Here is a 27,398-nt window from a genome sequence, read left to right as displayed (position 1 = left end):
GGGAGATCATTTAGTCCAACCCTCTGGCAGAATCCCTGACTCATCCTCAGCAACCAGCCAAAAGAGGATTCCTCGCATCGGGGCGGGATCCGGGAGCGCCCCGCCTGCACCCTCCGCCCGGACGCGCTCCAGCTCCGGCCTCCCCCGCGCCGCCCCGCCGCCGCGCGCGCCCCCAGGCTGCGCGCCCCCGAGCCGGTGGGAGACGCCCCCGTCCCGTCCCAGCCCCGTGATTGGGCGGCCGGTGGCGGGCCGGGCATAAAAGGGCGAGCTCGGGGAGGGGGCGGCCACTGCAGAGCCGCCGGCAGCCCCGAGGAAGCCGCTGCAGCGCGTGGGAAGCGGCGTTTCGGAGCCTGAGCAAGAGAGCGAGCGGAGCTGCGCCAGGTAGGCGCCCCTGGTCTCCCCCTGTGGGCTGCGGGGGGGCAGCCGGCTGCTTCCTCTCTCCGCCCCAGCCAGCCGGGCAAGGCACGATGAGAGGGGCCGTCCCAGGGAGGGAGCCGCGGCGGGGGGCTTTGGCTCGGGAGCAGCTGGGCCAGGGGGGAGTCCGGGGCATCCGTCAGGCGGGCTCTCCGGCCAGGGGTCTTAACCTTCGCCTCCTTCTCCCCGCAGGCAGCAGCGTTTCCCGCCCCCCGATGTGGTTCTTGGAGAAGATGCGGGCGTCCCCCGGAGAAGCCGGCCTGCTGGGCCCCTTGTTCCTCGCTCTGCCCTCCGAGAAGGGCCAGGCGGCTGCCACCCTCGCCTTCCCCAACATCTTGACCCCAGACCGCATCCCGGAGTTCTGCATCCCTCCGCGGCTGAGCAGCCCTCCTCCGCCGGCCAAGAGCCCCAGCCCTGCCTTCCAGCCCCGCCACAGCCTGACTGAGCCCGGCTTGCAGGAGGCGGCCTCCCTCGGCCCCTGCCTCTTTCCACCCCACCTCATCCAGGTGGAGAGCGTGGAGGAGCTCCAGGAGCCGGAGCAGGAGCAGGGCGGCACCAACTCGGACCCCCAGTCGCAGGCTGCCCTCTCTCTGCCCCACGTGCCCAGGACCCAGACCTCCTACGGCTTCTGCATGCTGCTGGAGAGCCCCCACACCCGGAGGAAAGAGTCCATCTTTCACAGTGAGGTCTCGGGCAGCTCCCTGGTCTTGCCCCGGTCCCGGTCCCGTAGCTATGGTGGCAGGGAGCCTGTCTCCAGCCCGGTGGCCATCCGCCGGCACTTCTTCAGCAGGCAAGGCGCCTGGGACAGTGACACGGCCTCCTCCAGCGAGTCCTCGCCCTTCGGCTCACCCCTGCTGGGCAGGTCTCCCACCCGGCCCGGCTGCCTCCTCAAAGCCCGGAGCCAGGAGCGGCTGTTGGCCAAACCCTGGAGGGCCCGGAGGCTGTCCAGTACCACCCGGGCCGGCTCTCTGTCTTTGGACGAGGGCAGTTCCACGGACAGCAGCCCTGGGTCTCCGCGACGCTCTTCGGAAAGCCCCCTGCCCCCGCCAGCCTCCAGCCTCCTCCCCCTGCCTGCCTTCCCCCTGGACTATCCCTGTGGTCGAGAGCGGCTGGGCAGGGAAGCCACCGTGGTGATGGACAAGGGGGGGCTGCTGCGCCTCTCCTCTGAGCACTGCCCCACCAACCAGCGCCTCCGCATCCGGCTGATCAGTGTGGAAGGTCTCTACCGGGAGGCCCCCCTGGAGCCCAAGAGCATCAACTGCTGCATCAGCTTCTCGCTCCTGCCGGGGAAGGTCCAGAAGCAGCGCAGCACCGTCATCAAGCGGAGCCGCAACCCCATCTTCAACGAGGACTTCTTCTTTCTCGGCGTCTCCGAGGACCACCTGCGCCGGCTCTCCCTCCGGATGAAGGCTTTGAACAAAGGGGGGAACATGAAGAGGGACCTGGTTTTGGGGGAGAGCGAAGTGCCTTTGATGCAGATTTTAGCCACCTGACAAACTCGGAGACACCACCACCACCAACCCCCGCCCCGAGATCTATTTATTTATTTATTTATTTATTCTCTGTATTTTTTTTAATAAAGTAGAATTTTATTTAAATATGCACACCTGTCTTTGGTTCCTGACTCACAGGGGATCATGCTTTTGGACTGCAGGCCTGGAGTTCAACTTGAATCAGCCCCTCTCACCAGGTCACTCGGGCTGATTCCAGAGTTGCACACCCAGGACTGGAGCTAAGACTCCCCTAAATGAGAATGTAAAAATGTTTACCTAGTTCTAAAGTGGGAGGCTTTGGCGTATCTGCGTAAGGTGGTGAAGGGAGCTCTTGGCTGACTGTTGATGGAGCAGAAGCTGGGGTGGTTCACCAGGCCTCGTTCCATCTTAAATGGGTCTCTGATGGCCTCGACCTGCGAGCATAAGGAGGCCTCGTTTCCTTCATTCCTTCCTCAAGGAGCAAGTGAAACTGAGCAGAGGAAGTAATCCAGCCTCCGAGGCAGAGGCATAAATCTGTCTTCTGAATATACTGATCTTCTGTGGCTCCCTGGGGGACCCAGCCATGCTGCCGCTCTTCTCAGCAAAGGAAACCGTTCTTCCTGACCCGCTTGGCCAAAGCTCTCGGAAAGGGTGGAGGGGGATTTTCCCAGCCACTAGAGCAGCTTTCCACCTATCACTCTTCCCTTGACAAGGCAGCTGGCATTTCCAGGGAGAATCCGCGGACACCCGTGTAGCATTGGGACCCGGCTCGTTGTCCTGGCCAATTTTTTCTGGAAAGCCCCCAGAGCACCCCCAAAACAAAGAAGCCTGAGGCCTTCCAGAGCCTCCCTGCCCCCCCCCCCCCCAAGAGGCTCTCCTTAGAGACAAAAGTTTGAAAGAGAAGCATGGAAGCTGTGGTAATTCCTCCTGCTGCCTGTCTGACTCCCAGAGAAGGTACCCTGGGCTGGGTGAAGATGGGTAAACGGATGGAGTTCACCTGGTGGAGAATCCCCCTCCCCCCACCTTGGAGAAAGGAACAGGCGCTCAATGGCTTGAGCTGAGCATCTGCTTTGTGGGCAGCAACAGAGCTCCCCGGCACTCTGAAAGCGTCGCAGAAAGAGCGGTCGAAGTGCTGAGATCCATAGGTGGAGATCAATTGAAAGCCCCAGCTCCATCTCTTTTGCCACATGCAGGCTGGCGTGAGAAGGAAGTCGCTCGAGAGGGCTCCTTCCCAGGTCCCTGGCCGGCTCCTTCCTTGGGCTAGCTTGCTTTCGGCATCGTGCAAGTGGCCCTGGGCAGGTCTTGGGGCTTTCTGAGAACATTAGTCCTGCAGTGTTGTTTCCATCAATGCAGCTCTTCATAGCTCTGGGGGTGCATCCAGGGGGAGCTATATGGGCATCAGAAAAGGTAGCACTGACCGAATAACTTGGGGGGGGGCTTCTGCTGATAAACAGCACCCAGGTGTGCAAATGAGAGGATCCAAAGTTGAGGTTGGAAAGGTGAGGGCCTGGCAGGTCCCAGAGGGCATGAATGGCATGGGCCAGCCCTGAGATGTCAATCAGGAACCGGCTGTGGGGAAGGGGCCAAGGGCCAAGTCCTGCTCAGGGGGTCCCAGCTGCTGTGGGATGGGAAAGGCTTTGGTCCGATCCAGCTGTTCGACTCCACAGAGCTCTGAACTGCCCAGCATGAACCTCAGATGATCTTGAAGGAAATGGTGCTCAGGTCCTTTCAACCCCCGAGGAAACACTGCGTGGCCGATTTACACACTCACCCCCACCCTGCCTTTATTTATCTGGGTTCTTGCAACCTTTCCTAGAAAAACTCTCGAAAAGGGCAGCTTGACAAACAAAGACTCCAGTGTAAGAAAGCTCATGCAGGCGGTTGCCAGGCTACTAATTACAACCTAGCAGAGGAAAAGATTGTGTGTGTGTGTGTGAGAGAGAGAGATGAATCCTGCCTGGGAAGAAGAAGGAGGACACGCCAGAGCCTCAGCCCCGTGCAGTGCAGAGGTGCTCCCCCGACACATGCAAGGAGCATCTCCTTTCTCGGGGAGGAAGGCCAAGGGGACCGAGTCCTGCTGAGCCCAGGAGCCTCCCAGGAAGAGCCTTTCCAGACAAGCTTCCTTGCAGATGTTTGGCGACCTTGATTTCCAGGATCCCAGCTTTATAGGTCCAGCTGACAAGCACAGACGGGGTGGGCAAAGGTGGTCCATGGAGGCCAGGACCCCTCTCCTCCTTCATCCCCTCTAAGATTCAGGCCCACTTCAGCCCCCAGCCCCTTCTTTCTAAAGCTGCTGCCTTTTTGTAAGGCTTCTCTGCTTCCTTTCTAATGTCAGGGTTTTTTTGGCAGCTGCTTCAAAAGGAAGTCATTCTTTCCAAGGAAAATCCTCACACAATTCCCACTAGCAACATTAATCGAGAGGAAGCGGATGGGGCTCCAGGAATTTCAGCAACCAAATTATTTTCTATTTCGAAACAGTTTACATTGGGCTGTAGACTTTCTTGGCTTTCAGCGACCTTCCTGGAACCTGGCAAAGATTTGGTCCTTTCGCTGATAACAGGAAAGCCTGCAGCAGGTGGCTGCCATAAATCTTGCCTCAACTTTCATCGGACCGAGAATGATTATGATATTCATCCCGTTTTTCCTTAATGGCACGACAATGGCTACCAAACAGGCTTGCCCAAGTCTTAAATGTAAAAGAGCTTCTGATTGATCCCCAGAAATGGCGAGTTTGGTAGGCTCTAGAAACGAGCCCTTTCTCTGCTGGCTGGCAGCATATATTATCTCCAGGGGAAGTAAGATGGCCGGCTGCTCCATCCATACTGGTGTTTTAAAGAAAGCCTTAAAAGCCAATTTCCCTCGAGAGACCTTTAACTGAGGTATTGTACTATTCTGAAGGTTGGAGGTGGTGGTTTTCTGGAGCGATTTTGCTTCCAAGGGGTCCTGAGATTTGCCTAGTTTTGCTCCTGCAGGATTCGTTCTTATAGCTAGCTGCATCGGAAGATGCCAAGCAGTTTCAAATGAGGCTACGTATTCAGGATTGGAGTGACCAGAGCCAGTAAAAAAGCAGCCTGCAAAACTAGATTTGTTCATTCTTGGTTCAAAAGCACGTCAACACCAGCAGCTACTGAAGCAAGGAGAAGAGTAGAAAGAGGATGGGGTGGCAGCGATAACAGGGGGCTCCATGAATGATCCACCCCCTGCATGCTGTGGTGCCAGGCAGGGAGTGCCAGTGGAGCAAACAGCCAGCATAAGGAAGGGGCATGCTTGCCACTGGACTTTTTCCTATTCATGTATGGGATCCACCCAATAGTGGGTTTCAATTTTGGCTGCTACCAGTTTGTTCGTGGGCGCACGCGCACTTGCACGCGATGCTTCTGCACATGCGCAGAGATGTCCGGGCGGGTGGGTGGAGCCTCCCACCACCACTGCTACCGGTTTGCCTGATCCAGGGCGAACTGGTAGCAACCCACCACTAGATCCCTCTGGAAAAAACGGCAGGAATATGTTTGCCGATTGCATGTGCACACAGCAGGGTGCCTGAGTCAGCCTCCTCCATCCCCCCCCCTCAGTTGAACACTTAAGGGAGATCTGACCCGCCTTCCCCAACCAGGGGGGTGGGCTGCAGTGCCTGGGCACAAGGAAGAGAAAATAATGGCTTTTTTGAGGTGAACTCAGAAATCTAACCAGGGTTGGACCAAGGATGGAGGACCAGCAACTCAGGGCAGATGCCAGCTGTGGACGACGACGATGACGACCATCAGTCTGTCAATCAATCACTCCTGAGAAAAAGAAAAAGTATTCTTGCCAACTAGCAGATAAGTCAGTTGTGATCCTGAATTGCCCTCCCCTCAGGGAATACCCCTCCCACTGGCACACTGACTTGGCCCCCAGCCCTAAGTGCCTCAGGGGCATCCACACCTCATAGCAAGAGTCAGAGATTCTGAAAGTGGACGTTGCAGGTGTGAAGCATTCCCTGGCAGGCTTGATTTTTGCTCAGTGTGCTGTAGAGAAGCTACTTTAACTTTTAGACCCACTTTACATATGCTGCTTTTAGTAGCCCTTGAATCCATTTTTCCAGAAAGAACATGGATGGTTTTGCATGAATACACAAAAAACAGATGATACAGATGTTGTCCCTCGGCTGCCCAGCAATTCTGCACGCCAGGTCTACGGTGGACAAAATGTTCCAGCTCCTTCCTTGGCTGAGAAGGTGCAATGCCGTTTCCTGTAGCTTGTCCTTCGCTCTCCTGTATGAATGGAGATGCGGCTGAAGGGTATGAAAAGGGAAACTGATGCTGAAGTAGGAATGTGGCAAGTCACACCGAGGAGCTGCAAACTCTGAGCAGGCGGCCCAGCTGCATCAGCGAGACAAACAGACTAATTATTAACTTTCATCAGGGCCTCTTCCGGCCCATCCTGAAAATATTATTCAGGAAAATGCCACATAACATCCATCTATTCCTTCTGCATTGGATTAAGAGCTTCTCCTGCCCCAGAATGACGGTTACAAAAGGGGGAAAGTATCCCCAAATGATGACAGGGAATGTCCTTTCCCATCTTCCCTGCCCTCCCTCCCCCCCCGCCTCTTTGTTGGCTTGATAGGAAGTGGGACAAGGCAGTCTTCCAGGGCCAACAGCTTCTTTTGGAACCAAGACTCGGATTTGCCTGGGAGTCACCCTGGAGTCTGGCCTTCCCAGTCCCTCAGAAGAAGAGAGTGGTTTGCACATCCTTCCATTTCCTGGAAACAGGCAGCTCCCTCTCTCCCTTTCTCCCCTGCTCATCCAAGGGTCGTTTCCAAAAGAGTAAGGAAAGCTGGGCTCCATCATCTCAGGGCACTTAGTAAATCTGGTTGGAGAAACGTCCTTGAGACTCGTGGCTGGGATGGGCTCAGCTGTTGTCCAGAGTTTGACGTAACGGGCCACACTCTATAAAGAACTGGATTTAGTTGTAATGGAATTAAAGAGGACTGCTCTCAAGGCATTTCAGAGGTGTTCCCTTTCTGGCACATGGAACAGGATTCTCCCCTAGCAAATCTGGAAAGAGCCCTGGGCCCATGGCCAGAAGGCACTCTGCAGTTCAGAACCTCTCGTGTACCGGCTTGGATTCCCTGACAAGAGGTCCCTCATGGGCGGTTGGGGAATAGCCCCCCCCAACTTTTACATTCATCCTTTCATTGAGCATTGAGCAAGAAAGGAGAAGTCAGAAGGGCTGTTTTTGTGGGTGGCAGCCTCTTGTCCTTTGCAATCTGTTGCTCCATGTGTGTTGTTCCCGGCAAACGGAAGACCCAAAGGGGAGGGGGAGACATGCTTTAGAGACTCAAATGAGGCCCCTTCTTTTTCCAAGCAACGTTGGTCCGGCCCCCTTTTTCTTGCCTCAACCCTCTCCGTCGGAAGAGCTTCCTGGAAACCATCGTCCCTATTGGCCAACATTTCCCAGGAAAGTCCCCATGACTCTTTCCACCCTCTGATCCTTATTAAATTTCAGTAAGGCGGGGGAGGAAGGAAAACAAGACGGTCTTTCCAGAAGTGGACATTTGCATTTCTCAATAATGAACTCATAACACAGATATATTAAATAAATGGAAAGCTTGGCTGATAAGATCCAGGTGGAAAAAAAACACCTCCTCCTAGGTTGCCCAAGAGATCTGCATGTAAACTATTCAAGTGATGCCTAATCTAGCTTGATTCTTTGTGTTTCCACTTAATATAATTATGCCAGGCGCTGCTGGCTGCTGTAGCCCAGAGCCTGGCAGGCGGAACACCGAGATAAGACGGGGGCTGCGCTCATGTGCATAGTCAAAATGGCTGCACTGGCTTATGCTAATCCCGCACGTATCCCTTGCAGAAATCTAATTACTCCGGCCTCTGGGACCTGCTGACTACTTAACTGAGTTTGGCAGGGAGACGTTACAACCCCGAGTTCATGGGTTCATCTGAAGCAGATGAAGTCAGAAACGTTGGGTTGGCATGCTCCATTTCCACTTCCTACAACACCCTCAGCAGCTGCTGCCCTCCAGACCCGTCAGATCCTACAGAGCCCAGCCAGCAGCGTCTCTCAGGGGCATCCGTTGGACAAACGTGCCCAGTTAGGAATCAGACAGGCTCACCGGTCGTTCCTCCAGGTTGGCCCTGATTTGAGGTACATGAGCACCATAACTGCCCTCATGGAACAGCCATAAAAGGAGGACTTCAGAAGGCTGAGACTCTCGTGATTTGCAGGCATCTCAAGTAACTGCGAAGGTGCCTGTAGAGGCCTGTATCAGAAGGAATGTGGTGAGGACCCTTGTCTAGGGAGCACTGGAGGGCTTCTCAGGCAATGGCCTCATTCTTGAGCTTGATATGCTTCTTAAGCTAAAGTCCAGACTGGGGCTTTACCCTTCAACCTTGACCAAAGGCCGGCCTTGGAGCTCTCGGTTCACCTTTCCCTGCTGCCTGTGGAGCTCCAACAGTCATTCAAGGCTCCCTTTCGGTAATTTCACCAACTGTAACCACCTGCAGGAGGGAACTCTGCTTGGGGGCATCCACTGCCGTGGTTGATAAGGGACCAACCTAATAATGGAACGCTGAACACACCAAGACTCCAACTAACTCTCCTTATTTATATTTCCACTAAATGTTCTTGCTGTAAACAAACATCACCTTTACACAGGTCTCTCAGCACATGGTTGAGGTTTTTGTTTAAGTACTTGACTCTTGATTAAAGGGTTTTTTGAATGGCACAGTTATCAGCTACCCTCCTTAGATGCCAGTTCATGTAGAAATATTAAGATCCTTTGAAAATACCGGTTAATATTTGCATTATAGTACTTTATCTTGTAAGTCTTTTAAGTCAAATTGTTGCTTGCTGTCCAACAATGGGAAGGATCCAAATGGCCAGGCCTTCCTCACGTGTTGCAGCCCATGTTTCTAGGAACTGAAGTGCCACCGGGGCCACGAGTCACAAAAAGATTGTTCTTGTTGGTCAGTCAAGTTGGCGCTTGAACTCCTGAATGGAAAACATTCTCAGTATTAAACACTGGAAGGTAAACACCGGAGTTGATCCCTGATGGGGACCAGTGCCCAGGCACCGCCTTTCTCCTCTTCAAGGTTCAAAGAAGAAGGTCAACTCACCCACTGAAGACTGGAGCCCTGGAGCACATTATCTTTCCTAAGACAGGAAAATCGGTTCAGTATTTGTGTGTTCCCACAAACAAGACCACCCCACCAAGTTTCCTTAGCCAGATGAATACTTTAAAAGTAAGCTCCTCCCCTCCAACCTTCCAAAAGAGCAGATTTCCTGGAAAAGCCCTGTGGCTTTTGTCCAATTGACCCACTTGTGCCTGCAATAAACCAGACCAGAGCCTGCTCTTCCCTTGGGGGGGGGGGGAAACTGCTTTGCTTCATCTGATAAGTTCCGATTGGGAGACAATTCCAGTGTCTCTCTAGCTGCTCCCATGGTCCTGTGCCAGGGGAGGGGGCTAGAAAGCAGCAGCCCCAACCTCAGGAGCAGCTGTGGGGTGATGCTTTCCAAGATCGAAGTGCTCAGCCTGTTGCTGCTCATCTCCATCAGGGCGAGGGTGGGGTCTCCGATGCCGCCTTGTGCTGCTGAATGCTCTCGTCTTCCCTCTCTTCTCCATAGGTTGTCTGGGTTCCAGGGTGGTTTGGTTTTAACCTGTTCTCTTCTCTACATACAAATTCAGCAATCTGGATCTGTAGGCAATGAACTATAATTTACTGCACCCTGGGAGCCTGGCCACCGTTATCCACAATTTGTGATTTAACATGTTGGGCAAATCTCACGGGCTGTTTTTAAAGACAACCTGGCTAAGCGAAAATCAAGGCTCAGCACGAGGTGGAATCAGACACATCTCGGTACAACTTTTGGCTCAGCACCAGCTATGGACCCAGGGAGCTCACGGCCGGGAGGCCAGAAAACAAATTCAGGTGCCACGTTCTGAGAAATAAGCAACAGTTTAATGATGGTGAGAATTGGTGCTCATGACCACCAGGCTGGACGTTTAACTCTGGTCAAAGCATAGAGGTCGACTAGGAGAAGGGAAGTTGCTGAGGACTGGAGGATCTGATAGGAACGGCTAAGTACACGGCTCTTGTTATCGTGCCTTATAGACAAATTTGATTGTAGGTGTACCAAGGGGTACATTATTGTAACTATTTATATTCTCGATATCTGACCTAGTGTTTACAATTCCTCTGTAGACTGTGTGTCTACAAGCCTATTAATTTATCAATGCCAACCTACCAAGCCAGCAAAGGTGAATACCATTGATCTTGGGAAACAGGGCTCCGTGATGACCCCAATCAATAGGGTTTGTAAACAAACACTGGGCTGGGCTGGGCTGGCACCCTCCTTGCGCTTTCCAAAACAGGCTGGCTCATTCCAGATACTTCAATAGTTATAAAAATACACAAAGGTTAATGAAGCGGTGTGCATTTGCATCCCATTCTCTTCTTTTAGTGTCTCTTTTTAAATCTCGCTCTGCACTTCCACCTCCACCTGCTGCTACCCGTTGATCTCCTGGCTGAGATTATGAGTCTCCAACAGATTTGAAGGGCACCCGGCTAGAGAGGTTTGATCCATAATTAAAAGCTGTTGCTAGTTGCTCGTTTGCCTCTGGTCTGTTTGCCTTTAAGGACCAAGTTTAGCACAATTTCATTTATGCTTTCTCCAATCTTTTGTAAATATCCTCGATTACTTTCTGCAAACCACCTCCTGAATATGAGAGTATGGTATTTTGTTTCAGTCTTAAATGACATTTTATTATGCTGTTAATCCCATCCATCAGTTTGAATATTTACCTGAATTGCTTGAAATCTACTTGGTGATCTGGAATCCTTCAAGCCAACCTGTACTCTCATTTTGCACTGGTTTAATCCCAGTGTGGCCATACACCATATAATAGCAGAGTTCAGGCTTTGTGCTAGGCCAGATCCGCACCAGCCCCTTTAGGGGTTAATGCCATATGTTCAGGGAGTCAGAAGTCTATTATGGGATAGGAAGGGAGAGGCTTCCCAGAGATGCTCAGAGGCAGCCTCTGCTCCTTTAAGAGGCTTCCATGCAGAAGGGGACACCGAGTGGCAGGAGCTGTCCATGGTCCTGGGTCTTCTTGCTAGCCTGGCTCCCTCGGCTGTTGATCCTGCAGATTTGGTAGTCGAACCGTAGACGCAACAGTGATGGACACGCGGCAGAGAAGTGAGGTATCATGGGGAAGGTTATCCAGGAACAAACTCTGCCTTCAGAAACTCTGCCTGTTCAAAAATGCCTTCAGGGAAGAACATGGGGTCACCATATGAGATGAAGGAATGAGGAACAGGTGAACCCCCCCCCCCCCCCGATATTACATTAAGCAAGGAAAGTAGAAAGGGTTAAATATCCCAGCCAGATTCTGCTTCCATAAATCAGCTGTTCTGCAGAGAAGGGACTTGAACGCTGAATATGGCCTGGTCCAACACTACGCTAAGCGATGGTTTGGCTGCCCAAATTTGGCTTTATTTCCCAGGAAATGTAAGAGGATAGAGGAAGCTTTAGGGTAATTTCATTGCATTTTGGTTCCAACAGTCCCGAGTGAAGGGAAGGGACCCGGGTCAGGTGCAGGAAGGAGACAAGGGGAAGGCTGCACTGCTCTCAGCAGCCCTTGGCACCCGCAGCGCTTCTGAATGACAGAGAGAGCCAGAAATATTTCCTGCTTAATCCAGGCTCCCATTGTCAAATATTGATTCAATGCAGCCCCTTAGCAACCCTTGCTGTCTAAATAGAAAGGCAGGATCAGTGTCAATGCTCAATCGGATATGAAAAATGGTGACGTGGGCATAAGAGGAAATAACGTGATTTTTGCAAGGAGACAAACTCAGCGGTACGGCCACTATTTTTCATATCCCAAAACAAATCGTATCTGAACTGAACTCCGTGTTCCAACTCTTATTTAGAATTTGCACAGTCCTCGCCCCGTGAAAAAACACAATCAAGAAAATGCTTTTCTAGGAAATATTGGCAAAGAAAAGAATATCGCTTTTTCTACTGGCTGTCGAATGAAGCTCAAAGGAGTAATTGGGAAATTCAAATTCAGGGCTTCCACCCTTATAAATCTCTTTTTGTTGTGGTTCAAAAAACTAATTATGAGTTTTTGAGTTTAGGGAATCTATGATCTGGAGCTATCATGAGATTTATACGTACAATGTCAAGGTTCATTTCATTTCAGAAAAAAAACCCACCTTACGACTAGTAACCTAACCTACTACTAGATAAAGTAGAAAAATGTGGGTTAGACAGCATCACCACCAGATGGATTCGTAACTGGCTGACCAACTGCACTCAATGTGTAGTCCTCAATGGAACTGCATCTACATGGAGGGAAGTATGCAGTGGGGTACCCCAGGGCTCTGTTTTAGGCCCAGTGCTCTTCAACATCTTCATCAATGACTTGGACGAGGGGATAGATGGGGAACTCATCAAATTTGCAGATGACACCAAGCTGGCAGGAATAGCCAACACTCCAGAAGATAGGCTCAAGATACAGAAGGATCTTGACAGACTTGAACATTGGGCACTATCTAACAAAATGAAATTCAACAGTGAAAAAAGTAAGGTTCTACATTTAGGGAAGAAAAACAAAAGGCACAGGTACTGTATATGTAGTACCGTGCTCAATAGTAGTAACCGTGAGAGGGATCTTGGAGTCCTAGTGGACAACCATTTACATATGAGCCAGCCGTGTGCAGCAGCTGCCAAAAAAGCCAACACAGTTCTGGGCTCCATAAACAGAGGGATAGAATCAAGATCACCTGAAGTGTTAATACCACTTTATAAGGCCTTGGTAAGGCCACACTTGGAATATTGCATTCAGTTTTGGTCGCCACGATTTAAAAAAGATGTTGACTCTAGAAAAGAGTGCAGAGAAGAGCAACAAAGAGGATTAGGGGTCTGGAGGCTAAAACATATGAAGAACGGTTGCAGGAACTGGGTATGTCTAGTCTTATGAAAAGAAGGACTAAGGGAGACATCATAGCAGTCTTCCAAAATCTCAGGGGTTGCCACACAGAAGACGGAGTCAAACTATTCTTCAAAGCACCTGAGGGTAGAACAAGAAGCAATGGGTAGAAGCTAATCAAGGAGAGAAGCAATTTAGAACTAAGGAGAAATTTCCTGACAGTTAGAACAATTAATAAGTGGAACAACTTGCCTGCAGAAGTTGTGAATGCCCCAACACTGGAAGTTTTTAAGAAGAGGTTGGATAACCATTTGTCTGAAGTGGTGTAGGGTTTCCTGTCTGGGCAGGGGGTTGGACTAGAAGACCTCCAAGGTCCCTTCCAATTCTGTTATTCTATTCTATTCTATTCCAGTACATTATGGGAATCAGGCTTAATCTATCTAGTTCAACATTGACACTGAATGATAATCATTTAGTGACACTTAACCCTGCTTTAATTAGCCATTTAATTGAAAGATTTGTTGACAAGCTTGTGTTTCTGGCAGGGAAGCTCATTTCCTACGCTGCCCTGTTTTCGAACCCACAATTTATTTGTCTTGGTGTTATAAAGATAGCTGCATTAGCCTCAGATAAAAAGCCCCTTAGCCATTTTACAGGTGGGAAGAGGCAATCAGAGGCAATTTTTCCTGGGTTTAATCAGCTTCAAAGGAACCATCGAGGTGTTTGGCTGTGCAGCTCTCATCTGTGATCCGGTGTGGGGGGGGGGGAGCTGGCGCGCTTCTTCTCACACCCAGCCCTGGCCTGTGAGTGTTTTTCCCGAGCGATGTTTACCGTACAGGGCAGCCCCTTCAAAACATGCATGTTTAAACAGATGTTTCCCGTCTCTGAAAGCCAAAGCAATTCTTGCCACCGAACCGTGAACAGATGGAGCTGCCAAGAGTGACCTTTCGCATCTCCAGCCGCAGAACTGGGGCCGGATGGGATCCTCCGGCCCCGCAAAAGGCTGCTGCGGATGAGCAGAGCTGGAAGGCAGAGATTGGACAAATGAGCCGTCATTTCACGAGGTGGCTCTCTCTGAGCCTGCAAGTGGGCAAGCAGGAGAGCGGAAGCAGGAGAGTGGCCACTGGATAGGAGAGGGAGGGAGGGAGGGAGGGGATTTAAAAGATTCTGCTCCTTTGGAGGCAGCACTGCTCTTATGGTTTGGGTAGCACTAAGCACTTGCAACTGTTTCCCCCAGGAAGCTGAGTATGGAGAAGTCTCCCTTACTTGCTGCGAGAAGTTGCAGCCAGGAGCATGGATGGCCACCCTCTGGGACCATTCTGGACAAGGAATAGGATCCAGACCCCAAACGGTCCCTCCACCTTAGTGATGTGGAGATCCATGAGGGGGTGCATTTGCTTTTACATTGAAGGGGGAAAAAAGATCAAAACTAGACTTAGTAGCAAGAAAGATGAACCGAAAACAAAAGAGAAAAAAAAGTAAACACACAAAGAACCTTTCCGTTTTCACACTCGAGATTTCTATCCAGAACATTTGTACAAAGACAACTGATTAGGAGAAACATGATGAATGTAACTAATAAATGATCCGGTTTGAATTATTTTATCCTTCGTGCAAATAAACCACTGTGATCAAGCATGAATCATGGTTTACAACCCACAGTGGCTGTGTTTGCACATTATACCAATCTCCACTTATCTCTGGGGGAGAAGGGCATAAACTGCAACATTTAGTTCCAGAGCCAACCTGTCCCTAATTTATTGCTATTGAGCAACAGATCAGCTTTGCCAAAAGGCATCAAGTGGTGCACTTTCTATTTCTTTCAAACAGTCAACCCTGTTTATTACTTCTGGAAAGGAGCTGGGGGGGGGGGGGAGAAGAGTCCTCCAAGCATCATCATAGCATGAATGAAAACATATGTCCACTCATCTCTCTCCGTTTGAGCAATTGCCACATCAATTTTTCCTGAGTTTCTGAAACGAGCTTTTCTGGAAACAAGCAGTCTGTCCAACCCAGCGTAGCACGCAGGAATGCGATGCTGTGTGCCGTGCTGTGGACGAACAGACTGATTGCATTTGCCACTGATAAAGCTGGTAACTCACCATTCAGGGGAAGCAGAGAAAGGAAGACAAACAGAACGTTCTTGAGCGTCATCAGCAAGGACAGGGAAAGAAAATCTGCAGAAATAATATCCATAGTAGTCATCCCTTAAAAATGGATGGCATTTGTTCAAATTCCTCATGGTTTCCAGAGCAGAAATTCCAAATTATTTCAGCAGAAAGGATTCATTCTTGAGAAACAGTATGATTAGGATTTCTGTGCATTTTGATGGGCATAAAGGTCTAGGTAATTATTCTAGATATTTACTATCGCTCACAAAACATGCGATTGCTTGAACCAAACCATATATCCCAGGACAGCAGGTGTTTAGGCACGTGCTGAAAGATTAAACATCCAAGAAGTAGGTAAAGATTTAAGAGAGGAATTTGGGAGGCAAGTCAAAAAAAAAAAAGTATAGCAATTAAAGTATTGAAGCGGGCAGGGGACGATGGATAGATGATTTCTTTATTTTTGTATTGTTGTCTTGATTTACTCCTCTTCTTTCCCATTTTTCTTGTAAAGCATAGCAAATAAAGTATTGAAGCGGGCAAGAGATGATAGATGGATGATTTTTTTTCCTGTTCTGAGTTATATTTCTCTCTCGCTCTCTTCTTCCTTTTCCTTTTTTCTTTTTTTAAGTAGGTGACATGATTAGAAGTTAGACATGAAAGAAAGGAAAGGGTGATATGATCAAAAGCTAGAATAGGTGATAGAAACAAGGGGGAATATTAGTGTATACTTTTTACATCATAAAATGAAAGCAATAACAAGAGAAAACGTGGAATAATTGAATGATAGACTATAAATTAATATAAGTATGCATTATTATTAGAAATATATAAGCGTATTGAATGTAAAGATTATGATTAACTTGATTAGTTTTATTTGTAATAGAATGTATGACACTCAGGTGCCACACTGTTCACACATTGATTTGGTATTTTGATAAAAAATAAAAAAACTTGGGGAAAAAAGAGGAGCTGAAAGCTCTTACAGATTGGTGGGCTGCGTTCAGATGAGATGTTTAGCCATCACACAGCTTCTTCAGCTGAGACATTTTGCTTTTTAAACTACGGTCTCTCTCTATGCCCAACCAGTTCATTTGTGTACGTCATCCTTGTCTCCCAGGAGGCCATTCCTTCCCTCTGAAGGAGGAGACCACAATCCACCAAACTTTTATGGTTTGAGTTAATGTCTCATCGGAGTCCTTCATTTGTACATTATCTGCTGCAAAAACCAGCCCTTTAGGAAGGGCAGCACCAATGGTGGCTTGTTCAGCACCGACGATTAGGCAAATTCTGGTCTGCCCCAAGGGGCAAATGACATGATGACAATAACCAACAAGGAAAGAATTTTGGATGGACGCAGGGGTGAAATCCAGCAGGTTCTGGAGAACTAGTAGTGGAAATTTTGAGCAGTTCGAAGAACTGGCAAATACCACCTCTGGCTGGCCCACGAGTGGGGTGGGAATGGAGATTTTGCAATATCCTTCCCCTGCCACACCCACTGAGCCATGCCCACCAAGCCACGCCCACAGAACCGGTAGTAAAAAAATGTGGATGCCACCACTGGATGGATGGATTCATCCACAAGCGTCATGGAACAATTGCTCCTCTGTGTGGACCAGGGTTGGGTGGGCTACCCAGGACCAACGCAGGGGCCCCAACGCAGGGCCCAGCTCTTTATTGCCTTAATTTCTCCTAAAGACGGATCCCGCCCAGAGTCACTGGGAGCGGGGCGGCATCTCCATCTGAAATATTATCATTTTCCCTCCGCAGGTGTGTCATCGCCAAACACCCTCCGGATGCCAGCTGATGCCAGCTGCAGGCCTGCCATTCAAGACACCCCTCTGGCCGCGTTTGAAAACAACGTGGCTGGGAAGTAAAAATAGCCCGAAGACGTCAATGGGTTTTCCTCCCTTTTCACGGGAGGCCTCCTCCGCCCCATTCACCCAAGGCAGCCGCTGCCCCCATCCGGCCTCTGCATGCCAGCCGGGCAAAGGTCGCTGGAAACGGCACCCAGGCGCGCGAGGCCCTTGCAGCTGGGCAGGCCGGCGGGGTCTTGGGGAAGGGGCCGGGCACAGGCGGCCCCCTTGCTCTGCTGGGGGTGGGGGTGGAGGGGGGGGCGGAGGTGGGCAGTGCCAGGAGGGGCGGGGCTGGTTTGGCTTCTGCTGCAGCCACTGGAGCTCAGGGGCAGCCCCCGCGCAGAGGAAGGCCGACCGAGGCAGCCCTGCACGTGGGAACGCTGCGCCTTGCGGGTCGGGCTCCCTCCTTGACCGCCTGCTTTTCGCGGCCGCCATCCCCGCCTCGGCCTCCAGGGCTCTTCCGAGGCTGATTCACCGCCCCCAAACTCCCGCGTCCCCCCACCCCCACCGTTGGCGGCCGCAGCCCGTTTAGGCTCCGGGCGAGTCAGCGCGTTCACACGACGCGCGTCTCACGCCGGCTCCCGGAACCGCCTCCCGGGCGCCACGTGCGAGCGAGCCCAAGCCAATCAGGGCGCGGGGAGGGCCGCGCGCCGCCTCGCGCTCTCCGGCGGTCGAATAGGGGGCCGCCTGGGCGGGGCTGGACAGCCTGGCCACGCCCATCGCGCGAATCTCACCCCCCCCCTCCGGGCGCTCGGCCAAAGCGCGGGCTGGTCCCTTCCTCCTCCCCCCCCCGCCGCCGCCTCGAGAGCGCGGGTGAGAAAAGGGAGGGAAAGCCGGCTGGTTGGGCCGAGCGCGCATGCGCGGGACCGCCGTCGTCTGAGGGCGGAGCGGCGTGGCGGACGCGCGCGCGCCTCCTCCTCCTCCCCCCCCCTCAGCCTTCTCGGGCGCGCGCCCAGCTGGCCTTTCCCTCCCGCCCTGCAAGGAAGGCCCGCCGCCGCCGCCGCCTTCGCCATGGTGCTGGAGTCGGTGGTGGCCGACCTGCTGAACCGCTTCCTGGGCTGCTACGTGGAGAACCTGAACAAGTCCCAGCTCAAGCTGGGCATCTGGGGGGGTAAGCGGCGCCGGGGGGCTCCCCTCCCCCCCCACTACGGCGGCCTGGCCAGGCTCGGGGGGGGGAGCTGGGAAGGGGAGGTGCAGCCCCGCCCGGGGCCCTCGCAGGCAGCGGGTGGGAGGGGGCGGGCAGCCCCGGGGACCCCCCCTTCTCCCCTCCCCTCCCCAGCTGCCCCTTGGAGGCGCTTCCCCTCCCCCCCGCTCCCCTGCAGAAGGGGGAGGGTCCCCTGGAGGGTCCCCGTGTCTTTATGGACGCCAACGCATCGCCCCCGCCTGCCCCCCCCCTTCAGTCGCCTCGGGGGTGTGGGGGAGGGGGGTGTTGGTGTCCTATAAAACTGGGGGGGGGGAAACCCAAAGCAAAACCAGCTAAAATCTTAAAGTCAGGCAGACAATAAAGGTCTTGCTGGTCTTCGGAGCCGCATCCGACCGCCAAGCCTCCCTGGGTGGCCTGAAGGAGCAACTGACTCTTGGGACTCCTGGGCCGCCTTCCCACCCTGCAAAACTCGGCTTCTCTTTCTGTCCAAACGTTGAGTTTCTCCCGCTCCAGCAATAATAGTAAATATAGAACAGTACACAACCTCTTAATTCCTGTTCTCAAAACTTGGCCCCTTTTCCTAGGTTTGTGTCCTTTGAACAATCTGTGGCTCTTAAGTTCTGCTATGTAAGAAGACTGACCTAGTTTTGCTTTTGAAAACACGTGTAGGTCAGTGTTTTGCTCTCATGCTAGATTTCTCCTGAACACCCTGGCTTAAAAGTTAAAAGAAGGTTATCGTGACATTTAAGTTTGAGTAAAAAAAGAGAGAACATTTTAATGTCATTTCTGTTAGTCAGAAGAGCCTTAGGAGGAAGATTTCTGGCATTAACAGAACTAAAACTGAAGTTGTTGCTTTGGTTGAGATAAATTTCTCAATGACTGGATAATCCAGTTTTCCCAGTTGCAATATAATCAGAAACATTTTCTCTACAAACCACATTGTTGTTTTGCGATTGTTTGCATTGGAAAGTCTCCAATTAGAATACTTATACCTGGAAGGTGGATTTCAGTTGTACAGTATTTACATCACTTCTGAAAAAAGGGCCAGGCATTCCTTATTGACTGTCAGTTCTATTTCCTCGTTTGAAAACAGACTCCTGGAAAAAAGTCCCTTAAAGTTTCCTTAGGTTGCATATAATCTAAGCTTATTGTAAAAACGATTCTTGCTTTTGTGGAGTCAGTTTTGCAGAAAGTGTATTTACTTTATGGATTGGATTGAAACTTCATTTGGGTTGAAGCCAGACCAGGGGAGGGGCAGGAAAGGGCAAGAAAGAATTGAGGGTTGCCTTGAAAAATAATCTGGCCTGTGGCAACTAAGAACAACTGTGTGTAACTGTGTTGCAGATCATGAGATGTGCAGCCACAAGATAGCAGAGTTATGAAACAATAGGGGCGTAGCAGGCTTGAAATCACAATGGATTCTTTCAAGGTCCCTATCAAGATTGGCTCCAGGCTTTTCGTGGAGATGTTTTGCTTTTGCTTTTAAAATCTGTTTGCCATTGGTTGGAAAATGGTATTAAAAAGATAGGATGTGTTTTGTTACGAAATGGCAGTTTTTCAGGAATGAGATGTCCTCTTAATTCTTCCTGTGGGTTTGCGATAAGAGCTAAGGACAGAGTGCTCCAGAGTTTGCCCTTTCATTTTAGCTTCCCTAACTTTTATTGTGATTAATCAGCATCTATAGTTTCCCCAAAAAAGTTCACCCTGTATTTAATCAAGATAAGCGGCTGATAGTTTTCTCTGCTCTTCGTGGTTGTAGCCATGATTCAAGCTCGCATCTGTGGTCTCTGGCTCCTTTCCTCACCAGAACTCATGGAAAGCCCTCCTCTAGTTAGAGGTAACTGATATGAGGAGAGCTGTATGCATCTTCTTCTGATTCAGGCTGTCAGAACAACGGGTGCTTCACATAAAATGGAAAAGTTCATGGAAAGGGCCTTCCCTTTCAGTTCCTTTCTGATCTTCAAGCCAAAAAAGAAAGTACTTTGAGGATGCAGCAGTTTGGTTGCAAGAGTCTAAATTTGTGTCTAACTTGTAACTAAGTTTATTTATTTATTTATTTAATTGTTTCAATTTGTAAACCGCCCTTCTCCAATAGGACTCAGGGCGGTGAACAGCCAAAATAAAAAACAAGACATACAAAATTTAAAAACAGTTTAAAATAATTAAATATTTTTGGCCGCAATTTAAAACAAACCCAATTTAAAATCAATTAAAACTTAACCCAAAACTGTGGGATCAAGCCATCTTGATTTAAAGTTTAAAAATTGCACTGCTGCTTTTTTGCTTTAAAACTGTAGAACTGCAGAAAAAACAATGGCTACCAACCTGCCTTCTATTGAGGACCTGTATACTGCACCAGTCAAAAAGAGGGCTGTGAAAATATTTACAGACCCTTTGCATCCTGGACATAAACTTTCAACTCCTACTCTCAAAACGACACTGTAGAGCACTGCACACCAGAACAACTAGACACAAGGACAGTTTTTTCCCGAATGCCATCACTCTGCTAAACAATTCCCTCAACGCTGTCAAACTATTTACTAAATCTGCACTACTATTAATCTTCTCATCGTTCCCATCACCCATCTCCTCCCACTTATGACTGTATGACTGTAACCCTGTTGCTGGTATCCTTAATATTTATTTTGACTGTTTCCCTATGACTACCATTAAGTGTTGTACCTTATGATTCTTGACGAATGTATCTTCTCTATTTATGTACTCCGAGAGCGTATGCACCAAGACAGATTCCTTGTGTGTCCAATCACACTGGGCCAATAAAGAATTCTATTCTATTCTATTCTAAAACCTGTGCCGGGTGCAGTAGGAAGTTGCAGCAAAAGGCATTTCTAGAGATTGGCCCTGAGTCAAATACTACAATAAAATTCAGGGTTAGTCTTTCACAGTAAAATTCTGGTGTTTCTTTCCTGCTCAGATTGAGGAAGTTCCAATGTACATAGAAGGTTCTATTTGTGCTCTACGTACGTTAACTTTCTTTTTGCAGATGTGTCTGCATTTTCTCTAAAAGATTAAAAACTACGTAACTGATTAACCTTAACTTTGTTTTTCCTCTGGGTCAATTATTTATTTGTCACTGCTCAGTTGATGGCGCCTTCCAAATTTTGTTAGTGTTGCTGCTGTTGAAATTAGCATGAGAAAGTTAACACAATTCTTACACTGCTTTGTTCCTTTCATGATTTTATAACAAGAATGAAATCAAATGTGTCCAGCACTGCCTATTTCATTCCCGTTTAATTTTCTGTTGCAATCACTTTTTTACACTTGTTTTAATTTTTATGTTGTCTCCTAAAACTGACAAGAAGAGAGTAGGCTACAAATACCGACGAATGCATAAATAAGCCAATATTTCATACTCACTAAATATGCTCAATACTTACCTGGGGAGGCATTCCCCTCCCCTGACATTTTTAAAAAATGCCTTGCTTTTATTTGTGGATGTTGTCATTGTGGCTGCGTAAACATCAGCTTTTGTGATTAGGCAGATATGGTGGGAATGTGGCTTATAGATATCTTGTTTTCTTTTATAGGCAATGTGGCCCTTGATAACCTCCTAATCAAGGAAAATGCTCTGGTAAGCAACCTGGAAGTTATCAGCAAATTCTTTTCATTACCTCCATGGATCCAAACTATGATTTACAAACTTGTTAAGATCCAATCTGGGTCAGTTCACCAGGACCAGAAGTTCAGTTTTTCCGAGCTTTCGGATTTGTGCTGGAGCCCATCCTCAGGGAACTACTCTCTACCAAAATATGCGCTTTGGGCTATTTTAATAATACATTAATAAGTGTAGTTAATGCAGTTTTGATTGGCTTAAGAATCCTGGATTTTGAGTTTGCCACTCAAACTCACAGCATGAGGGTCATGCTGTAGGTTTTCTGGTGTTGAAGAGATGACCCATCCAGATAGTCCTGAAATGAGGAAATGCCAAGCCAGAGCTTCTAGCACTTTCTTTAACTTCCCATGTTAGAGCAAGCATGTTTCATCTTCACCCTGGCCTAATTGATCTCTCATCTGTAACGCAACTAGTCAGAGTTGGGAGCAGATTTATGGAAAATCTAGTTTGTCATCACAAAAAAACTATGTGAGTCATTGCCCCGCCTCCCCCCGTCGTCCACACCCCAGTTGCCTCTCTGAAATATGTTTCCACTCTTGCATGAATAGGAAGGAAAATTCAGCATCCCAACCTCAGGGCTGACTCTTCTTCCCAAGAGATTGCAAACCAACCATTGCTATAATAAGGCAGCTTGAAGAGACTGGTCCCCTTTCCTGCTGGGACAAAGTCTGCCTGACTTGACCATTAACTTTTACTATGGGTCAGTGCTAAAAAAAAGTATCTTCTTTTTCTTGATTAGAGTGAATTGGACGTACCGTTTAGAGTAAAGGCTGGTCAAATAGGTAAGTTCTTCACTCAGAATGATTTTTAGGTGGTTCTGGGCATCCTCTGGGGCTGCACTGGAAAAATACCTGGAGATTGAAGCTAGCCAGCATTCAACAGCCACCCATTTAGCAAAACGGGCTTCGTAAACTTAGCATCAATCAGGGACGCAACAATTTTACTATTGTTGGTTTATTTCCAGGCACAGACCAAGTGCAAATCATGGAATAAGCAATAAGGTGCATTTGAATATTGTTCTTACAAGCAGAAGACAGAGGCTGGTATAGTCGGTCTCTGCTTGCATGTGTTAGCAGAACAAATGAAAGCTAAATGGAGGATGTCTTGTTTTTAGATAAGCTTACTCTGAAGATTCCTTGGAAGAATTTATATGGTGAAGCAGTCGTTGCATCCCTAGAAGGCTTATATCTTCTTGTTGTCCCTGGGGCAAGTAAGTTTCTTGGGGTAAATTTGCATTGCTCAGTGGACTTGTATTGGGTCGATGCCCTGCCAATCTCCCTATGTAGGATGTATGGCCAGCAGAGCCTGTGCAAAGCAGAAAGGCCTTGGCTGTTTTAAACACAGAATGTCATAACATTTCCCACTTTGAGTATTGAGAAGTCTTTGTGGTTTGAAACGTTCTCAAAATGCTTGAAACAGCTGTTTTGTACTCAAAATAGAAAAGTGGGTGAAATTTCACACTTGGAACTAATTTGAAATTAAAAAAATTTCAACCTTGAGTTCCTGGTGTCCTTTACAAAGTATCCAGGCAAGGTAAAATGTTGGTTGAAGTAAGCCGATGTGTCTCTGAGGCTCTCCTTGCAGTCCAGGACTTCCTAAGATTAAGTCCTGTGAATACGTGGAACCTACCTGGCTGCCAGGTGAATCTGCGTAGGATTACACTGTTTGTCTTTCTTTGTTGGTAAATCTTACATGAAACATCCTTCCAGCAGGCTACGGTTACCCCTACGGTTATGTCATTGGCCTTAAGTGTGTGGTTTGGATGAAGAAGATCAGGAATATCCAATAACAGATGGATGCTAAGAAACAAATCATACTGAGGTTCCGATTCTTAATTTATGCGCTCTGGAGATTCTGAGAATTATAATTATGGAACTCATCATCACAGGAAAGAGGGGCTGCATAGGTTGATGTGAAAAGAGCAGGATGAGGGTCTGATCGAGATGCTACCTTAAGGATATAATATTGAATAAAATATGACTTCCTTGTTTTTTTCCTTGCAGGCATTAAATATGATGCAGAAAAAGAAGAAAAATACCTACAAGATAATAAGCAAAAGGAGTTGTCAAGAATTGAAGAAGCCTTACAAAAATCAGCAGAAAAAGGTAGATTATTTTTAAGACGTGCACATGACTGATGTGTTCAAAACTACTTCAGAGTCCTGGAAAATGCCAAAAGGCAAAATAACTGCGTTTTTATTAATTTTACAGAAGAGACGTGAAAATCTCATTTTCCACGCTCTAGAGATATCACCATACTGGGAATTTTATGCTTTCATTTTCGTCTTTTACGTTGTCTTCAGACAGAATCCCCTTGTCTTGCCTAATTAAAAATCAAATAGGGTAGAGGGACGGTTCCCTTAAAACATGGAATCTCCCTGTAAAGTGAAGTTTTCAGAGACAAACATGGCTGTGGGACATGGTTTTGTTTCTTGAATTGCGTAGGCGCTCTCTTGCCTCAGTGTTCAAAAACATGTATTGGTTCAGCTTGAAGAGTTGCTTCTCTGCTTTGAAATGTTTGCTTTTTGATTATGCTGTCCTGTGGATGAAGGCGCTCCTTCAGATCTCATACATGGCCTGGAGAGCATTGTGCAGTCGCCCGGTGGGTATGCATGCTTAACCACTCTAGTCAAGCAGTTGGAGGAGGGAGGTGGAATGGCTGGATTGCAGGTTAGCAGTCAACATCAGGGGTCTCTTTAAGATTTGTGGACTTCAACCCCCAGAATTCCCTAGCCACCCATGGACTCTCAGTTTCTGATGACAAAATCTTTCTTATGATGGACATTTGAGAAAAAGCAATGCTAGTAAAATATCTTCTCAATTCAGATTGAAATTGTTTAAGACTATGCTAATGTTTCAGTTTGAAGTAGCTTTGAGAATTTGTTAGCTAGAAAATTAATCTTGACAACTGAAAAGGTTATTCTATTTCATTTTATCTACACTTACATGAAAAATGTAGAAACGCCTATAAATATTGCAGTGAATTTTTTATTTCAGGCACTTGTGGAAATTTAATTTAGCAGTTCTGATAAAAAATGATATTTTCCTCAGTTACCTTCTTAATTTCCCCCCCTTTATTTCTGTTGCTTGCTTTATAAGACTTTCCTAACTTTATCCTTTTTCTGTAAAATTGCTTACATTATGAAGGACGTAAGTCTAAAAAGACTAAAAAACATTTTAAGAAACCATTTAAAGCTCGTGAGCACTCAAAAGGTAGGTACAATGAGCAGAATTTGCTGAACATTTCTGCTTGCTGCTTCTGTTTTTTATAAATTGATTTTAATAATTCTGCAGTAATATGTGTGAATTTATCGTTGCCAGTATTGTTTTCATAAGAAATGAATGTAAAGAGAGAGAAACAAAAGGAAAACTAGCAAAGCTTTTTCATGTACATTGTGTTGAAAAGAGGGCTGCAGATTTGGAAAAAATGTCCTCATAGCACTGGGGAGAAAATGGTTTATTTAAGACACAATTCAGTTGTGTGTTGTGTTTGATATTTTCCATGTTGGAATGTAGCCTCTCTTTGGAGCGTGTTGTATGATTTAATAAATTAGGTTAAGATCTAAGATCTTCTTTAGACTTTGCTGTGTAACAAAGAAGAGGGAAAAAAAGGGGAAATGCTTAGAAGCGATAGTAAACAGATGATGTTTAATATGATAATTGAAGGAATGCGATGGAAACTAACTTACAAATTATTGTTTAGATAAGCCAAAAGAACAGAAGAAAGATACTTTCTTGGAAAAGCTTGCAACCCAAGTCATCAAAAACGTACAAGTCAAAATCACCGGCATCCATATTAAGTATGAAGATGATGTAAGTGGCCTGGAGCCTGTGCAAAACTGACAAAGAGTAAGAAGCAGCAGCCTCTTATATGAAGGGCTGGGCTGCTTATCTAAGGATCAGTACAATAGTTTTCATAAACAATGGCTTAAAAAGTAAATAAAATATAAAATACATTGTTTCTTGAAGAGGCTGGCAACTTTCCTGTGCAAGATTTACAGAAGGTTGTTTTTGCTTCAAAATATGTGAAAAGAAAGGAATTGCAAAACAACTAAATCCTGTATTATATTTGCTAGCACCCATTTTGGATCTGATGCAGTTTGTTTTTTTTTGCATGTAACTAAACTGCAAATGCATTTATGCTAGGGTGTTTAATATTCCTTATGAAGTATTTTCCTTTGTACTTGTAGATCACAGATCCTAAGCGACCGATTTCTTTAGGAATGACTCTGGCAGAGCTCAGCTTGCAGGTAAGGGAAAGAGAGGTTTAAAACTTCCTGGTGGGCTGACAAAAGAATGGCAATTTATTTTAGGCTGTGTTTATTTTCACACTGGAAACCATTCTTAATGACAAATGTTACTTAATTACCGTGGAAGCCCCATTGCAGCTTTATTAACAGTGGGAAATGAGGGGGGAAGTTTCAAGAGACATTTCTAGCTGTGAGACTTTGACTAAATAAATCCCTTCCCTATGCGAGAAAAGCTTGACACCTGAAAAAAGTGTGAAGCTGGCAGGATCATGTAAATGTCTTTTTTTTATTTCCAGACCACAAATGATAACTGGACTCCTTGTATTTTAAATGAGGCTGCGAAGATCATCTACAAGGTACAGCTGTCCTTGGGTCCAAGCACAGCAGTTTCTCTTTAGCAGCTCCTAGAGGTACCTGGAAAAGCGTATTCAGGGACATGAATTTTAATGGACAGCATGCTTAGTGATGCATAGCGCTGAAGCCTGAAGGGTTGGACCCACCGTGGCAGGGCTTTTGATCTCTTACCCTGTGAATAGTGGATTCTCGGTGCCTCTTTCTTCCTCACTTCCCCAAAAGCTCAGATACCAGTTTTTGAAAGCTGGCTTGTGCTCCGGCCTTTTAAAAGCATGTTTTGATGCTCCCTCGGGCAAGCAGAACAACTCCTTAATTGGCTGCCAGCCCCAGAAGTCCTTTTGGCAGCTTGTCTAGATCAAGGCAATGTTCCCCTCAAACAACATGGTTCTGGCTGGCTTTGTATCTGCCTCGGTAAACGCCTGTCCTTTGATGCGCTTCTGCAAATGCTCCTCTGACTCTGTTGCTGTTTGAGGGGTCCTTGGCGCTCTTCGTTGCAGCCCCTAACCAATTGCATCTTTCCTTTCAGCTTTTGAGCCTTGATTCCCTCAGTGTCTACTGGAATGTGGATAGTGAAATGTATTACCGCTCTTCCCGGGAGCAAATCTTGGTAATTTAAATCTTATTGTACTTTGTGAACCGGCTTCTTCCTGTCTTTTCACTGATAAAGTTGATAGACCAGTAATATAAGATGAGATTAGCCAGCAGCCAAGGACTTCCACTTCAGGAAATTTCCTTTGCATGATGTCACCCCCAAAGCCCACGACTGGCCAGATTTAATGGGCAAGTTTGTAAGTTGAGAAGCGGGAGTCTTCTTCCACACCAGTGTTTCTCAGGCTTTTCAACTTTAAGATGGGAGGACTTCAATTCCCAGAATGCCTCAGGTAACATTGAACAGTGCCCTAGAGAGAGGGAGAATTTAATAAACATTAACTTCAAATCAGGCAATTTCGCAATGGGACGCTGCCTCTCAAATATAACGCCTGGTTTTTTTTTTCCTGCATTGTTTCCTCTGATGAGGCAAGAGAGAAGTGACACATTCTGACACGTTTTCCTAATTAAAAAAAAAAAAATCACCAGACCCATTACTGTGTGGACATTTTGCAGCCAAAGAGCAGATATTGTAGGCTACGCGTGAAAGGCTAATCGGGGATGTTCAGTACACAGGTTCTCTGGAAGGAAAATAACTTCTAAGTTAAGTTATTTTTGTAGCATGAACTCTGCCTCCTTTAAAAGTGGTGAG

General features: G+C 47.8%; 2 protein-coding genes across 3 annotated transcripts in view; both read left to right on the top strand.

Annotated features, from left to right (window-relative positions):
* The first annotated feature begins 306 nt into the window (after nt 1–306).
* On the top strand, nt 307–1,941 carry LOC139324065 (C2 calcium-dependent domain-containing protein 4C-like). The gene is made up of 2 exons (XM_070953707.1): nt 307–381; nt 607–1,941. The coding sequence occupies exon 2, from the start codon at nt 630–632 to the stop codon at nt 1,905–1,907; it is 1,278 nt and encodes a 425-aa protein (XP_070809808.1). The 5' UTR covers nt 307–381; nt 607–629; the 3' UTR covers nt 1,908–1,941.
* A 15,809-nt stretch (nt 1,942–17,750) lies between these two features.
* The window catches only part of VPS13C (vacuolar protein sorting 13 homolog C), a 53,132-nt gene continuing 43,484 nt past the window's right edge, over nt 17,751–27,398 (top strand). Inside the window, exons 1-10 of one of the 2 annotated variants that reach the window (XM_070953709.1) lie at nt 17,751–17,888; nt 21,470–21,513; nt 22,295–22,337; nt 22,670–22,765; nt 23,559–23,660; nt 24,702–24,767; nt 25,258–25,367; nt 25,745–25,804; nt 26,101–26,160; nt 26,685–26,765. In XM_070953709.1, coding sequence (XP_070809810.1) covers nt 17,789–17,888; nt 21,470–21,513; nt 22,295–22,337; nt 22,670–22,765; nt 23,559–23,660; nt 24,702–24,767; nt 25,258–25,367; nt 25,745–25,804; nt 26,101–26,160; nt 26,685–26,765 — 762 coding nt within the window. In that variant the 5' untranslated portion in view covers nt 17,751–17,788. The remainder of the gene's footprint in view (nt 17,889–21,469; nt 21,514–22,294; nt 22,338–22,669; nt 22,766–23,558; nt 23,661–24,701; nt 24,768–25,257; nt 25,368–25,744; nt 25,805–26,100; nt 26,161–26,684; nt 26,766–27,398) is intronic. The other variant, XM_070953708.1, reaches the window with a different exon arrangement.

The sequence above is a fragment of the Pituophis catenifer genome, unplaced genomic scaffold (assembly GCF_029215685.1).
Source record: "Pituophis catenifer annectens isolate HBS135680 unplaced genomic scaffold, rPitCat1.0.hap2 SCAF_14, whole genome shotgun sequence".
NCBI lineage: Eukaryota > Metazoa > Chordata > Lepidosauria > Squamata > Colubridae > Pituophis > Pituophis catenifer.
This window is presented reverse-complemented; position numbering and strand designations above follow the sequence as displayed.

Coding starts and splice junctions, on each gene's coding strand:
- LOC139324065 (XM_070953707.1), top strand. CDS start 630: ATGTGGTTCTTGGAGAAGATGCGGGCGTCCCCCGGAGAAGCCGGCCTG.